The sequence below is a fragment of the Malurus melanocephalus genome, unplaced genomic scaffold (assembly GCF_030028575.1).
Source record: "Malurus melanocephalus ecotype Western Australia unplaced genomic scaffold, MMel_1.1 scaffold_17, whole genome shotgun sequence".
In the NCBI taxonomy this organism is placed as follows: domain Eukaryota; kingdom Metazoa; phylum Chordata; class Aves; order Passeriformes; family Maluridae; genus Malurus; species Malurus melanocephalus.
This window is the reverse complement of record NW_026623249.1, coordinates 2,574,946-2,591,159: the sequence shown is the minus strand read 5'-3', so window position 1 is coordinate 2,591,159 and position 16,214 is coordinate 2,574,946. Positions and strand designations below refer to the sequence as shown.

General features: G+C 50.0%; 1 protein-coding gene across 2 annotated transcripts; it reads left to right on the top strand.

Annotated features, from left to right (window-relative positions):
- Window positions 1-68: 68 nt before the first annotated feature.
- PLA2G6 (phospholipase A2 group VI) lies at window positions 69-15,528 on the top strand. 2 transcript variants are annotated; one of them, XM_057388256.1, is made up of 16 exons: window positions 69-467; window positions 984-1,199; window positions 2,430-2,610; window positions 3,759-3,946; window positions 5,087-5,183; window positions 6,152-6,334; window positions 6,525-6,633; window positions 7,229-7,381; window positions 8,920-9,010; window positions 9,761-9,924; window positions 10,437-10,587; window positions 10,768-10,904; window positions 11,515-11,669; window positions 12,398-12,565; window positions 13,670-13,743; window positions 14,265-15,528. In XM_057388256.1, exons 1-16 carry the CDS (start codon window positions 259-261, stop codon window positions 14,404-14,406), a joined length of 2,418 nt encoding a protein of 805 aa, XP_057244239.1. In that variant the 5' UTR covers window positions 69-258; the 3' UTR covers window positions 14,407-15,528. The 2 variants fall into 2 exon arrangements, with proteins under 2 accessions (XP_057244239.1, XP_057244245.1); XM_057388262.1 differs by lacking the exon at window positions 7,229-7,381.
- Window positions 15,529-16,214: the final 686 nt, after the last annotated feature.

Below are 16,214 nucleotides of genomic sequence, written 5' to 3'. Positions count from 1 at the left end.
GGCGGTGCCGACGATTGGCGGGCGGCGGGCGGCGCGAGCGGGGGGCGTCGCGCGGGGGGCGTCGCGCGGGGGGCGCTGGGGGCCCGTCGTGCTTTGCCCGGCGCCATCCTTGGATCCACCCACAGCCCCATTCCTGGCCGCGGGCTGTCACCCGGCGGCGCTCCCGGTGGCGGGTCACACAGTGCGTGGAAGTACAGGGGACGGGCGGAGGCTGTGGTCSCGTTTCCGACGGGAGAAGCCGTCTGAGGCTTTGGGAAGATGCAGTTCTTTGGGAGGCTGGTGGACACCTTTAACAGCGTCTCGCAGATATTCTCCAACCCGTACCGCGTGAGGGAGGTGTCGGCCGCTGAGTACGCCGGTCACCTCTGCCTGCGGGAGGAGGGCAGGGTGGCCCTCTACAGGAACAGCGTCGCTGGCTCTTGGGACTGTCTGCTGGTGAATCCTCAGAGCCCGCAGGTCGCGTTCCGGTGAGTGGTAGATCTTTAGCTGTCCCTGCTGTCGTGGGAAACCAAAGCCCCCAAATCGCTGGTGTCCGGGCTGCTTCGAGGCTGCGGGTGTGGGGTGATGCGCTAAAACAGCAGGTGGGCTGGGAGGGATGGAAGGCCCATGAGTATGCTGGTGGAGGAGTTGCCCTCAAAACAGCTTGTGGAAACAGGACGGGGTCCAAACACTGTGACCACAGGCAGCTGGGATATAGTTCATGGCATCCATAGGTGCACATGCTTTTCCCCTCGTTACTGTTGCTAGTTCACCATCTGGAGCACAGGATTCTTAAGTGTAAAACCTAGCATTGTTCAGGAAGGGGAGGTGTTCTCTGCCAGTGAAGTAGTCTTCCTGCTTCCCTTGGAACAAGGATGACACTAGCTGAAGAAGAATAGGAAAGTTTCCARCAGTGCTGTTTGGAAAAGAGCTATTTCCCTCAGATACACGGGATTGGGGTTGTTCCTTTGAGCAGGACTAACCCATGCTTGCCTTTTCCCCAGGCTCTTCCAGCTGGACAACGAAGCAGACGCCCTGGTGTACTTTGAGCAATATGCCCAGCAGCTGCGCCCTTTCTACGAGAGCTCGTGCCAGCCTTTGTCCCTGGAGGAGCTCCAGCAGCTCAGTGACTGCCTCCGCAGCCACCCCAGCTGGTCCTCGGCACACATTGCTGTGGAGTTTGGCCGCCGCGAGAGCTTCCGGCACAACCACATCCTGAGGCAAGGAGCAGGGGSTCTCCAGGGGCTTGGTGCTCAGAAGCTTGGGAGGGCAGGCTGGGCTCAGTGAGAGTATCCCTTCTTTGCTGTGGGAGCTGGTTGGTGAGTTTCAACCTGCTGCTGCAGAGCCTGGAGCTCTGGTATTTGAAGTAAAGGATTGAARATATTGCTGTAGGTACTGGGTAGATTATTGCAACTCTTCTAGAGCTGATTTTTGGAGTGGTGTGTGGCTGAGTTTGTAAGCCACAAGAGTGGAGGTACACTAGGACTGTCTGGAAACAGTTCTTGGTCACAAATCCTTCCTCTCTTTTCATGGGGAAGTTCTGTCGTGGTTTAACCCCAGGTAGCAGCCAAGCCCCATACAGCCGCTTGGTCACTCTCCCACCAGAGGGGACCAGGGAGAGAATCGAAAGGGCAAAAAGTAGAAAACTGGGGGGTTGAGATAAAGACAGTTTAATAAGGAAAGCAAATGCCACGCACACAAGGAAGGTAAAACAAGGAATTAAATCACTTTTTCCCACAGGCAGGCAGGTGTTCAGGTACCTCCAGAAGAGCAGGGCATTACAGTGACTTGGGAAGATAAACACCATCACTCCAAATGTCCCCACCCCTCCCCTGCTTCCCCCTATTTTGTATACTAAGCACTATGTCATATAGTCTGGAATATCCTTTTGGTCAGTTGGGGTCACCTGTCTCAGCTGTGTTTCCTCCCAGCACCCCCTGTCTCCTCACCAGCATGTCAGTATGAAAAGCAGAAAAGGCCTTGGCTCTGTATAAGCCCTGCTTAGCAATAACAAAAACATCTCTATTTTAYCAACTCTTACGTTCAGCACAAATCCAAAACAGCTCCATACCAGCCACTGTGAAGAAAGCTAACTCTACCGCAGCCAAAACCAGCACAAGTTTACTGAGGACAGGGGAGACTGGTGAGGAGTGAGAAGACTGGAGGACAAATGGCAGCACTATTGCCAGATTGCTGACTGTCTCCTGCCTTCCTTTGGGCAGAGGGAGCTGATCCCATATGAAGGGCAGAAAAAGGAGCAGTATTGTCAGGGAAAGAGTCCATGGCAGGGCTGTCTTATGGCCCTTCCCTGTGCTGCTTCTCTGGCAAGCACTTTTGTGAATCCCATGGTTCGCACCAGATGGGGCAGATGTGGAAGGTAATTCTGGAGCAGCTGCATGTCCTTCTCCCCGTGGCCATTCCATGGCCTCATGCTGAGTCCTCTCTTGCAGCTATGTGAACAGCACAGACAGCGAGGATGGCTGCACCCCACTGCACCTAGCGTGCCGCAARGGGGACATGGAGTGCCTGCTGGAGCTGCTGGAGTGCCATGCACGGGTCGACATCACCGACAAGAACGGAGAGACTGTTTTCCATTATGCTGTGCGAGGGAACAACCCTCAGATCATTGAGGTGGGAGTTATTTCTAGTCTGGGAGAAAGTGGGACCAGAATGGGTCTTCTCTGTGCTGTGAGGAGAGAGATGGGAAAACAGCTTCAGACGGGAAGAGAGAGTCAATTCCCTCTGTTGAGTTATTGCTTGTGCCTGGTTTCAGCCTCTTACTTCCCCTCTTTATTGGTGCTGTTTCCCATAATCAGAGTCCAGATTCCACCTTGCACTAGARCAAGGGTGTTCAGCGAGTTTCCTCAGACAGTATCCCTCACTGCTATTTACATCAGGCCTTCATCCTTGCTCAAGCTCATGKCTGTCCTTTCCCTCTCTCCTGTGAGCAGGGTGTTTGGTTTCGGGCAGAGTGCTGCTGTTGGGAAGTGTGTGTTCAGGCTGCCATGGGGGGTTTGTGTGTTGGCCACAGGGTGAAGGACAGTTCGGAGCTGCCCTGGACTCTTCTGAGCTGCAGGACCTGCTGTTTGAACTGAATGGCCTTGCATGGGGACAGTCATCAGAGCCTCTGGATAGAGGCATTAGACAGAGACAGTCTAATGCCGGAGATGTTCTTGATTGCTGAGGAATGCTGGGCAGAGTATGGGGGTGGGTGGCCTTGCACATGGTTCCTGAGGTCTGTCAGCTCCCCAAGGCTCTGTTGGAGCCTGAAACTGACTCTTCCCCATGCCTGCAACCCCCACATTTGCCCAATATYTGTTATGACAGCTCTGCCTACCAGTCTGTGTTGGAGTTTCCTAATGCATGATGAGTTAGGGATGAGATCAGGGCTTGCCATACTGTGGTAGTTAAGAACTTAGTATTAAAAAGATATCTTCCTCTTTATTTCTCTGATGGCATCAACTTGGCTTGTTGTCTGATTTGTCTTTTGTTCATTTCTTTTCTCTATTGATTCCTTTCTAAACTGGAGAAAAATAAAATTCCCACTTCTCACGTGTGCACCAAARCTTGCAGGGCTTCCCCAGTGTGGCAGTGGGATATTTTTCTGCAACAAACCAGTCAGCATGTAAGAGATCTACAGTTTACAGGGAGCAGGGATGGAGAGAACAGGCTTGTAGCATTGTGAGGGGTCCAGAGTCTGTCCTCRGAGCTCAGGAAGAGAGACGATGCTCTTCCATGTTTGTCCGTGTATTTATTTATCTACTGCCTCCTTCTTACAGCTCCTGGGCAGAACCCCAACTACTGGCTTGAACCACCTGAACCGTGAAGGGCTGACAGCTCTGCACCTCGCATGCCAGCTGGGCAAAGAGGACATGGTTCGATCCCTGCTGAAATGTTCTGCCAGCTGCAGTGTCATGGGCACGCTAGGCTACCCCATCCACACAGCACTGAAGTTCTCCCAGAAGGGGTATGTATTCTCCCCTCCAGTCTGAGGACCTGTGTTTGCTTAGCATGGGCTGTGCTCAGTAGGACAGGTCTCACATGTAGTTATTAGCAAAAGAACAGGGAAGTGCTGGTATGGGAAAGAAAGAAATCCTTTCAGAATAAAACCTTTTCTTCCTTGAATTAATACATTATTCAGTATCAGATACCAGCAGAAAGACACAGATTTTAAAAGCTATGTTTGTGAAGTACTGTTTCTCAGAATGAGTTGTAGGATGGTTAGATAGTATTGATTGCTGTATGACTGAGTGCTCTGATCCTAATAAGCCTTCATTTCAAAGCATAGTTTTCACATTTCTTGTAGGCCAGAGATACTCTTAACTCTTAATAACAGTCTGGAAATGAATCAAAAGAGGCACAATATTTATTCCCTGTTTGGTTYGGAGAAATTAAATTCCCTTTGTATATGCTTTATAGTACTTAATATTCAGAGAGTGTCCAAGCTCTACAGACAGGGTTTTCAAGCAAACAGTAGTTGCTGGTAACCGATTTTTAAGCATTTTGAAAAGGGCTTCCCAACATTAGAGATGCATTCACAAGCCCAAAATATGCATAGGTCACTGAGGTTGCACTGGGGCTCCATCTCTTGTGCAGGGTTTGTTTGGTGGTAGTGGAGAGGGTATACTTATTTTGTAAGTGCCTACCCACTTTTCTAGGCACCTGATACTKGTCTGTTCACAACAGGTGTGGGGTTTTACTCATAGGGAAGTACATAGATTCTTAATTTCAGCACGTATTTAACTATTATAGTTCTATCCCCATGCTTCCGTGGAAAGAAAGAAGAATTTCATGACTCAGGTTTGGGGAGCTTCTAGAAATGCCTTATTACTGCATTAGAGAAGCACCCAGATGTTACTCCACAACTTCTAATTGGGAAAAAGTTCTGCTCCCAGCACTGTTCTGCTTATATGCTTCCTGTTGTGCCACATTTTCAGTGAAGAGCCAAATAAAAGTGCAGCTGAGGAACTTGCTGGTGTTGCGGAGACCCTGCTGCTGCTGCAAGGTTTCCTAGTTTTCCTCTGGGCAGAAGTCAGGTGGTGATGTGAGTGAAGATCTTTAGTCAAGACAGCAGCCATGCATCCTGTCATCTYGCTGTCTTTCCCAGGTGTGCCCAGGCCATCCTCGAGACAGATGCCAGCCAGGTTTGCTCCAAGGACCCACGCTATGAAGCCACTCCACTGCACTGGGCGAAGAAGGCAGAGGTAAATGGAGTCAATCCGCGGTGAGGGCCTGCACTGCTACCCAGCACCCAGTTAATTCCTCCTGTGGCTAACCTGTTCCTTTCCAAGGGCACATGCAGAGCCTTGGGAGTGTCAAGAGACCAGCCAGCAGTCCAGTGTTTGATTCCTTTTGCACTGTGCTAGTYGGTACTGTTTGCCACAGGCAATAAAGCAATGGAGCCTTGCAGTGATACAAACTGGTGGGCTCATCCCTAGTATTTCATCCAAGGCTGTGAAACTGCCAGCTTGTCCCTTTTCCCTTTTGCTGAGGAAATTGTAGCACTATCCCTGAAGCACATTTGCCCTTGAAGGGAGCTCTCTTCTCATTACTTGCCCATTTCCTGGGAGCAAATAGATCGATTTCTTAAAAAACTGCAGGGGAAGTGTGAGGTAGGCACAGAGTGGTGGCATGTGGATGGAAGTCTTATCTCCTGACAGAGCCAGGCAGGATGGTGATGTGCCGTGCTGGGCCACCTGAATGATGCTTATTGCAAGCAGAGTGCATTGCTATAGCAGAGCTCTTTTCCCTCCTACAGTATCGCATTCCTCTCAGAAATGGAGTTTCTGAGAAGACTTAAATGTACTTGGCTTATAAAGAGAAGCTCAGAAAGTAACCTTTTCCTTTCGGTCTGCGAGGATCCTGGCCTGAGTAGAAACTGTTTTTTTCTCCATTGATCTTAGCCAGTCATTATAGTTGTGTATCAATCACAAAGCATTCAGAAGCTTTAGCCACATTGTCTAACAACCAACTAGTTCTGTGGTAAAAGACAGGGGAGCCCCAGTGCTTGGAACAATTCAGCTAGCATCTGCCAGCCAACTGTATCCAGGCTAAGGCTCCCTCCTCTTCCTCTGCTTTCCTTGCCATGAGACCTGGATGGTTTGAGCACCCTGGTGGTGTCCTCACATTTGCTTTATCTCTTCTTGACATGGCCCTGCATGCTCGGGCACAGATGACACGGCTGCTGCTTGAGTACAGCGCTGAGGTGAATGTGCCCAGCCGCACGGCCGATACGGCTCTGCACATTGCGGTCCAGAGGGGCCGCCTGGACTGCGCCATGGTCCTGCTGACATACGGCGCTCACACCAATGCCCGGGGACATGATGGCAACACACCGCTGCACCTGGCCATGAAGGTGAGTTTTCTGCAGAGGCTGCTGGGAGGGAGAGACCATTTTCTTGAAYAGTTGAGACACTGACAGAGTCCTTTGAAATTCTGGCTGTTTCATGTGGTGTCCCTTGTGGGTGCTTTGGCTAATGAAGAGGGGAGGGAARGAATGAGAAATCACATAGCAGCTCTTGACTGAGTTTTCTCTTGTCCCCTAGCATGACCACCTGGATATAATCAAAGCAATCATCGTGTTTGGAGGAGATATTGAGATCCCCAATGATTTCGGGGAGACACCAGGGTTGTTGGCAGCCAGGAGCAGCAAAGGTGAGGGAGCATTTCAGCAGCCTTACAGGGTGAGCCCAGCATCCTGTCTCCACTTGGTGGCCATAACACTGTCTTGGAGAGAGATGAAAACAWGCCATGCATGGGTGATGCTTCTCCAACATGCTTTCCCAGCTTCTAGTTGCTCACGTAGTAGGCACTTACTCTGCTAGCAACATAGACTTTGTATTAATAGCCCTTGATGAAYTTCTTTTCTGTGTGACAGAGATGCAAGAGAAAAAGCTGGCATGCACTCCCCCTCCTTCAGGTCACCATGTCAGGCACTCCAGGCTCACAAACAGGATGATGTAATACTGCTGAACCGCCCAGACACAAGCAGACACGAGCAGTTCTTCAGGGGCAAGAAATGTATGGCACACACCCTTGAAGCTGCACAGCAGTGGATACTCCTGCTGTGCACAAGACCTGCTGCCTGGTGTTTGGGGAGAGATACCTGAGACATTTTGCCCTTCCCCAGGTCATCCCAGAGGTTTTTTGAGGGTCAAGCCTGCTGTAAATTGGGCAGAACACATTCCCCTGTGGTGTAAGGGTGCACTGATTCTCTTTCTGATCTGTAACTCCCCCTTCGTCACCTAAGGTGCAAATCGGAAAGTGCTCTTAGACCTGCTGCAAACTGTAGGCACCGAACGCTGCTACCCACCACCCAACCCTGACTCCCCAAGCCTGGCACCATCGGCCACCTCCTTCCTGGAAGGCCAACCTTCCTCTCGGAGCAGCCTCAACAGCTTAGGTAAAGCGTTCCCTGGCCCTTCCTTGCTCTTCTCCCTTCTTGCTTCACAATGCTGTCTAAGACCTGTTCTTCAGATGAGCTGTCCTCTGGGGACTGTCAAAGCTTTCAGTGTCTGGTGACTTTGTGATGACTCTGTCCTCATTCACCTGTTGCAGGATCCCATCTCTTTTCTCTGCTTTTCCTATGTGTGTAGTCCAAACTCTTGTACTCAAAACTTTTATTCTATAGACCTGACAGAATGTAGCTCTGTAGAAAGGAAGATTGATTCCCTCAGCTCTCTGAAAGAGGGAGCACCTAGTTGCCTGCATGTATTTTATCCACTGAGTCATGTATAGAAGAGAAGGTTCTTGCTGGTCTGTCTTGAGGACCTTCCAGTGTAGTGGTGGACACAAAGAGATTTAGAAGATTCATTTATTCAGATCCTGGAGGCCAGCAGCTGGGAGAGGGAAGGGGTGAAGCCTGAGGATAAGCAACCTTGATAATGGGATTTGTTATGCATAGGAAAAGCCTACCTTGGGACATACCATTGTGTTGTGTATTGTGCTCTGTGCTGCCCAGGCAGTATGAATCAGTACGTGGGTCTGTTATAGGTGCCAGGCTTTCTGCCTTCAGGCATCTCCAGAGCTCAGGCAGAGGCAACAAGAGTGGTTGTGGAGTTGACAGTAAGAGTAGGAGTAGGCCGTGGGGGAGTTGACTTGGAGGGTCATGAGAAGAGCATGCAAGTAGCTAATATTTGCTTGTGGGCCACTTCCCATCTCAGGCTGAAGGTTTTCTTTGCAAAGGTTCTCCTGTGGGGCTAGAGGACAATCCTGCAATGTATCTATTTTACYACAAATCTCTCTGGTTGCTGACATCAGAACTTTCTTCACACCATGGCCTGTGAAAGCAACCCATGTTCACTTTCAGCTCTGATGCAGTGACAGAGCAAAACCTTTTTTTGTTGTGGACTCTGGCCCTTGAAGAAACTCCTCATCGTGTTCATTTTTGTCTACATCCACCTTCTGGTTTGGGCACTGGCAGGAGTATGTAACTTCTCTCCCCTTGTTCTTTTGGTTTCGCAGGCTGGCTTTTCACCTAGCCTGGATTGGTGCCCCACACCCAGGGTGGCCTGGGTGAACATCAGCTGAGGGGTAATGATGAGCCACCCTGTCCCTACAGCTCTCCTGCCTAGGTTACTTTGAGGAGTAGATTTAGCTTTTATCTTAACAGCTTGCAGTAAACTGCGTAGTGGGCACGCTGCTGGGCTCTGCCTTCTCTCTCACTCATTGTGCACATCATCTGCTTCTCCAAATCCTACATCTTTGCCAGTGCATCTCCTGCTGCCTGCTGTAAAGGATGGTTTTGCTGTTCTTTGGTGTGGAGTTAAATTTGGGGGAGAACCTGTTGACTGTGGGTAAGATGGCTTGTCTCCTGCAGGGACCTTTATTCARCTGGGAAGGGAGTTGGATATTCTCTCTGTGATTATGGTGGAAATGGGTTGCCACACTCGTGATCTCTAACCTTTTTTTTTTTTCTTTTGTATATTCATGGCCCTCTAGGGTACAAGGACCTTCTGTATCTTTCGACAACGCTTGGACAGTTGTTGAAGGCACCAGATGTTGTGGACATGCCCAGTGAGGCTAGAAGAAGGTAAGTGAGGAAGAGCTTCTGTCCAGGCTCCCGTGCAACTTGAAGTTGAAATCCATGTGTGAATTCTCCCCTCCCACACCCATGGGAATGGCATCCTCAGAACTGACATTATTTCATGTCCATCAACATTGCAGTTTTTGCCATCATCTTTTGAGAAATCTCTGTTTCCTTAAATGACCCCTGCCTGTCCTGCCTGGAGCTGCAGTGGAGCCCGAGCTCAGGAGGTGAAACCCTGCTCTGTCCCTCCCCTGCGCCACTTTTTGGGCACCCAGCACCGTTTTGGCTTTGTGATTTCCCCATTTCCACACACTGCTCTGATGTCCAGTCAGCTCCTTTGTACTGTCTTGGCAGTGCCTGCATCTTGCCTTGTGTGGGGTGGAGGAGGAGTTGGCACTGAAGGGCTACTGGCAGGATTTAGGGCTATCTGCTCTTTTTTTGATGACACAACACCCATTACTGTGTAGTAAGGGACTTGAATGTGTTTTTGCCTGGTAATGCTCTGTCTGGTGTAAAGGTTAGAGATGGCTAGGCAAGAGCAAGGAATGTTGCACCAGTTCTGACAAGGCTTGTTGGACGTGTCTTATTTGCAGCTGAGAAGGCACTGCTGGATTTATTTGTTCATTGGTTACACTGTCCGCAGCAATCTACTTACTAGCGTAGCATCCCATCCCCAGGGCCTTGTTCCCATGCAGTGTTCTGTGTGGGAATTTATCCCACAGCTCCCGGTTATCTGTGTCTGTCTCTCTCCAGTCAGGACCGGCTCCTGTGCTTGGATGGAGGGGGCATCCGGGGTCTTGTGCTCATCCAACTTCTCCTGGCTATTGAAAAGACTGCAGGCCGTCCCATTCGTGAGATTTTTGACTGGATTGCGGGGACCAGCACTGGAGGGATCTTGGCACTGGCTATTGTGCATGGTAAGGACATAATGGGTCCATTCTCACTCTGGTGGGCCTGAGTGTTCCTCTCTGGGGAGTGGATTTGTGGTGGGAACTGTGTCTCTGAGTCCTGACTGAGATCTTTTCTGCCTGCCAAAGGAGGGAGAGGATGTTCTGTAATGAAGGAAAGCCTAGGCCTGGCTTTGCTCTTATTTCTCATGTCAGCTGGCTTTGAGCAGCTTTCTGGGTTTCGGGAAGTGCATGGTGGCAGAGTTCATTGTTCTGTTCTTCCTGTGCTCTTCACAGAGGCCTTAGAGCAAGGTGGTTGGTACATTCTTGTAATGGGAAACTTCTCCAAGCTTGCTCTTCCTCTGTAATCCTTCTCAGTCATGCTGCTGAGAGCCAAGCAGATGGCAGGCAGCTTGGGAAGGGGACAGGATTGGGAGTGATGCCTCCCACTTGTCCTGGAAAGTCTTAGCTCTGATGTGCTGTTTGTTTTGCCTGCCTTTCCTCCCACCCCCTGCTCCTGCCAACACTGCTGCCCATCTCAGGGAAGTCCATGGACTACATGCGCTGCCTGTACTTCCGCATGAAGGACATGGTGTTCCGGGGGCCTCGGCCCTATGAGTCAGAGCCCCTGGATGAGTTCTTGAAGAAGGAATTTGGGGAGGACACCAAAATGACAGATGTCCAAAAACCCAAGTAAGTCCTGCTTCGGGCTATGCTGGTTAATGCTGTCCCACAGGTGCTCTAGGACCTGTCTCAGCAGAGATGCTCAGCCTCTCCTTAGAGCAGATCTGGAGGAATGTGATGTGCTACTATTTAAGCCATAAGTTGTTTTTTTTCCATTTTACTCTTACTCTCTCATATCCTCTTCGCCAGGGTTATGGTGACAGGGACATTGTGTGACCGACAGCCAGCTGAGCTCCACCTTTTCCGGAATTACCCTGTACCAGAGACAAAACACTCCACTGAATACAAGACAAGCGCATCTTTCAAACCACTCACTCAGCCAGAAGGTAACTGATGGTCCACATAAGTCCAGCTGGTTGGGAGGTTTCATCCCTCAGAGACAGATTTCATGTTCTTCCTCCCATTGCTCTAAAAATCAGGGTATCCCAGCATTGGTTTATCCCTCATCTTGACTTGTAACTAGGTCCTAGTGATGGTTCCCTTTTCTCCACTCTCCTCCCTTGTGCTAGGAACAGGGGCTGGCTAGCAAGGTTCATGAGGAGGGGGTCTGSTAGAGGAGCCCTGCATACAGTCAGCAGTACCTTTCCCTGGGCTCTAAAGGAAAAACATRGAAAAGCCATGTAACCAAAGCATGCAGCCCCCTCCAGCTTGCTGCCTTGTCTGGCACACATAGCTGGTTCACTATCAAAATAGCAGTAAGGAAATGGATAGAGAGTGAATTTGACCTGGAATATGTAGGCAGTGGTGAGAACATCTTTTAAAGCCCCACAGAGTCATCCTGCGCATCTCAGCCCTGCTGTTGGGAGAAAGAGGCACAGCCRTGTCAGGCAGGGTTTCCTGGGATTGCAAAGCCATCCTGATTTGTGTTAGTGGAGCTGGTGTTTTTTGTGCACAGCAGAATCGCTGCAAGAAGCYTTTTGCTCTCTGTCCCTGCAGACCAGCTTGTGTGGCGTGCTGCCCGCTGCAGCGGTGCGGCTCCCACTTATTTCCGACCCATCGGCCGCTTCCTGGATGGAGGGCTGCTGGCCAACAACCCCACCCTTGATGCCATGGCAGAGATCCACGAGTACAACAAGACACTGATCAAAAAGGTGAGGGAAATCCTAGCTGGAGATTTTCGGCCCCACTGAGCCCCTCTTAAAAGGGAAGATTTGGGAGCAGATGCATCTTAGTGGGTAAACAAGTTAGCAGTGCAGCACCCTAAAAGAGAGTGCAAGGAGGGGGATATGTGTTGGTAATGGTGGCTAGGAGGTGAGATAACTCTTCTAACAAGGGTGTGAGATGGGGAGATAATCTCATCAGCCACTCATTGCTGCTTTGAACAAGGATGGTTCAGTTGATGATTATATGTGGCCTTTTACATAGCTCTGCAGGGTCTTTTTCTGCCCAAAAATAAATGGAAAAAAACACAAGGGTAGGGTACTCTGCAAGGCTCAATGGTCAATGCCTTCCATGGTGCAGCATGTTCTTCAAAAAGATGTATGATTAGTGGCAGCGTTTGCTCCTGTGGCTGAAAGGGGAGGTGTGTTGCCAAAATGACTGAAGAGTTGGACTGTTTCATGGTCATCTGGTCCTAGGACTCATCTCCGGGGTGATCCCATGGGTTTGGGTGTGGTCAGGGGAGAAGGGACAGAACAGTGCAAATGTTGAAGTGTGGGTTACACCTGTCTCACCAGGCCATACTTAAGGGGACGGTGTGGTGAGAAAAGGCTGCTGAGCCTTTTGCCTTGGCTTTCAGAGCTTCCCCAGGACTGCTGTGAAAGACATGCTCCACTTTTATTGTCAAGTCCTTGCGAACAGATCTTTTGTTTGTCCTCAGGGTCAGAAGCAAGAAGTAAGAAAATTGGGSTTGGTGGTCTCCCTGGGGACAGGGAAGCCTCCGCAGGTGCCAGTGAGCTCTGTGGATGTTTTCCGCCCCTCAAACCCTTGGGAGCTGGCGAAGACTGTCTTTGGGGCCAGGGAGCTTGGCAAGATGGTGGTGGATTGTGTGAGTACTGGGAGGAGGGGATGGTGAAAGACCCCTGGGGTTGCTTGCAGGGTGGGGGAGAAAGTTTCCAGCTTCCCCCTTTTGGAAGTGAATTCTATTTCCTTGGAACTGCTCTGCCCACAGATGTAGTGGGTGACTTAAGAATTGCAGGAGCACAGCAGACCTGAAGACTGTCTGCTTCTTTGGGGTTCTGGGTGCCACAAAGGGACTTACCCCATGGGATATTTTTGCAGCTGAAAGGAGCTAAGAACAGGATGGTGGTGACTCTTAAAAACATTTGCAATGTGAGTTTGTGAAACTTGGTATCTTTCCAGGAAGATTTATTTTCGGAAGGTTTATCATCTGAACAACCTGGGCAAAAAAAAAGAAAAATTAATCATGCCTCAGAAAACGGCAATTCATTTTTTTAGGAAAGTTTTGCTTTCCCCACTGGGGAAACTAGTAAATACTGAAGAAGTATGGGAGAGTCACTAATGAAAAGCAGTAGTTGAGAGCTGTGGTTAGGAGTGTRTAGTAGGCATGTGCACTTGTGTGCTTCAGGAAAAAGATTATTAAATGTTGTGCATGAAGACACTCCAAATGGACGAAGGCCAGAAAAGATCAGAACTGAACTTCTGACTATGATCTTAATTCTGTTGCTTTATCTCATTTTTAGCTTCCTGAAGTGAGAAAATGCCCACAGTCCTTCTGCTTCCTCGGTCTTTTATCTCAGGGCTCCCAGGGAAGCTGTCCCAGGATAGCCCAGTAAGCCTGAAGTAATCACAGGCTCTACTGTAYAGGGCTTGGACAGAATGGATACAGATGAAATCCCAACGGGACTGTCATTCAGATCATCCCGGGGAAGCAATCCACTCTGTGCTGTGATGTAGGAAAGGTCTATAGGGTGCAGTTCTCATGTCCCAAGGATCAGGAGCCTGTTCCTATGTTAAAAACAAAAAAAAAAGAAAAGCCACCCCACTCTTSGTGGCGAGCAGTGCTATCCAGGGTGCACTTGCTCCTGGTTTTTATTCTTCCTCTGCGGCTTGTGCAGTTGGTGCCAGGGAAGCTTCTTTCAGGCAGAGGAAGAGCTGTCAGGCTGTAACTGTGGGCCTGTTTCTCCTACAGTGCACTGACGCAGATGGCCCAGCTGTGGATCGTGCCAGGGCCTGGTGTGAGATGACGGATGTCCCATATTTCCGGTAGGAGCTTCCTTTCCGCTCTCTTGCACAGATCTATTTTTATCCCTCTCGCTTCAGACCTGGCTGTTGCATGCGTCATCCCAAATGGCATCCCCTTCAGAGGCATGCCTGCCCAAACCTGTCCCCAGCCCCTTGCACGTGCCTCAGTGACATAACAGAGGGTCCCTTGGCCCTCCATGTGAGCTGAGGCACCCAGGACGTCTGGTCTGGGGCCAGTTAGGGGAGGCTTGGGGGGGTGTTGCCTAGCAGAGTCCTTTGGGATGTGCCTCCTGCCCTGTTTCACCCTACACAGGCTGTTTTAGACCTGTCCCTCATGCTGCAGTTGCCTCATTGTGACTCAGCCTTGAGTGTGGCTGGGCCTTGAAGGAGGCGGAAGGCCTCTGCTGTGCAAGCCAGGTAGATCGAAAGCCAGTGAGCACCCCAGCGGTGGGAGCCACTTGGTGAAGGTCTCCTTTGGCAGGCTTGTGCGTGGTCAGCTCCGTGTCTGTTTCCAGCTGGTGATGCTGTCTCGCTGTTTGCAGGCTCAGCCCTCAGCTGAATGCAGAGGTGATGCTGGATGAGGTGAATGACACTGTGCTGGTGAATGCTCTGTGGGACACCCAGCTCTACATCTACCAGCAGCGGGAGCAGTTCGAGCAGCTGGTGCAACATCTCTGCCGATGACTGACCTGGAGGTTCCTGTTCTGTGTTCTGAAGGCAAGGAGCAGCAGGCACTGAAATGGTTCTGATTTGCCCTTGAACCAAGGTGTTGAGGTGGGGGAGAGACCAGTAATAATCCAGAGGAATTAATATTTAATAGACAACAGTGCACATACACATGTATTCCCAGACACACAATGTCAGCTGTGAAATGCTGACAGTTATCTTTGTGCTGTAACCCCATCTCTGCTGCTGCGCTTGGTTTTGCTGCCCTGCTCTCTGACCCAGAACCCAGAGCCCCCACCTACTTATCCTGAGCTGTAGCATCTGGAATGTCTCCTGTCTGTGCAGTACCTCCACTGACAAAGCACCATGCACCTTTCCACGTCACGGAACAGGCCAAGGCCTGATAGAGCTTCAGGGATTGCTTGGCCCACCGGAGCCAAGGTATTTAAAAGTGTATAGTATGGGAGAAGGTGTTTATTTTTCCCTCAACACACCCAGTTTGAAGGGGAGCAGMAAAGCTGCAACTTTTTGCAGTAGATAGGATGCAGAATGTTGCAACTGGCCTTGAGAGAAGGCCAAGCCTTTCTTGAGACAGTTGTCTTCTGCAGCAGCTTCTCCTTTCCCCTCTGAGATGGGCTGGCAACACAGATAGGTACTGATGGTGCCTGGGAAGGAAGACTCCTGCACCCATGACTTTATTGTGCCACTGATTTGCTGTGCTACTCTTTGCTCAAGGGCTGAGATGTGAAAGCCTGTCTTTGCTCACAGCAAGCTCAGTGGAAGGAACAAGAGCCTTGGCTTGGTAGAGAGATCATTTCTCTTTATTCTTAAAATGAAACTGAAATGCTCTGATATCTTTCCACCAAAGAAGCCAGCCCTGTGACAATTTGGACTGACATTTTTTTACGACTGGAAATACAACTRTGATTGCTACACTACTCATTGTTTCTGCAGTCATTTTTGCATATTTATAAATAATTTATGTATCTATTTGAAGATGTTTTGAGGAGTAACCTGAAAAACTGAATTTTTAATGATTTTCTTTTGAGTGACTGGACTACTGTTGCCTGTTTCTGTGAAAAACTAACATGCCCTAAAATAAAGAGGGATTTGCATTTGGTTCCAATGCCATGCAGTCCATGGTGGTCTTTTGTTTCTCTCCATCCTATAAGTTCCCAGAGGGATTCTAGGCTTTACAGGTAGAAAATCAGAAAAAGGGCTCCTTGAGACACAGTATTTGTACCCTTTTTATGGACTGAAGAGGTGAATGAGCTGTCCCTGCAGTCAGCTCTGGGAGCATGTGTGTGGGGTRAGTGGCTGATTGTCCCACAGTAGCTGCAACCAGAATAGAGAGGGTTGGGACCACTTGGAATATGAGGATCCTGTTGGAACTGGCTGGGCCCAAACAATAGAACCTGGGTTTTGCTTGATCCTTCTCTTCCCAGCTGTGTGCCCAGACCAATCACAATGGCAGTGCTGGTCCCAGCTCACCAGAGGTGAAACCTGGGAAAGGGTTCCAACGGAAGCCTGTTCCTGCTGTTAGAGAGTCACACTGAGACTGGGAATGGGAGGGAGGCCTAGAGCCAGACAGCTGAAGCCTGGGGTGGGGAAATAATGTGTGGGGAAGAATTGAAATTTGTTTATTATAGAGTTTGCCTCATGCTTCCCCCTGCCTGCTGCTCTCTGCTCTCTGCAATCACAAACTGACAGGGATCTCCTGACTCGTGAGGTGCCTGCRTAAGAAAGACTTGAAGATGGTCCACTTGCTCAGCACAGCACGCCATGTTGGAGCAGTGGCAGTGCCAGAGGCTGCGAGCCATAAGGCA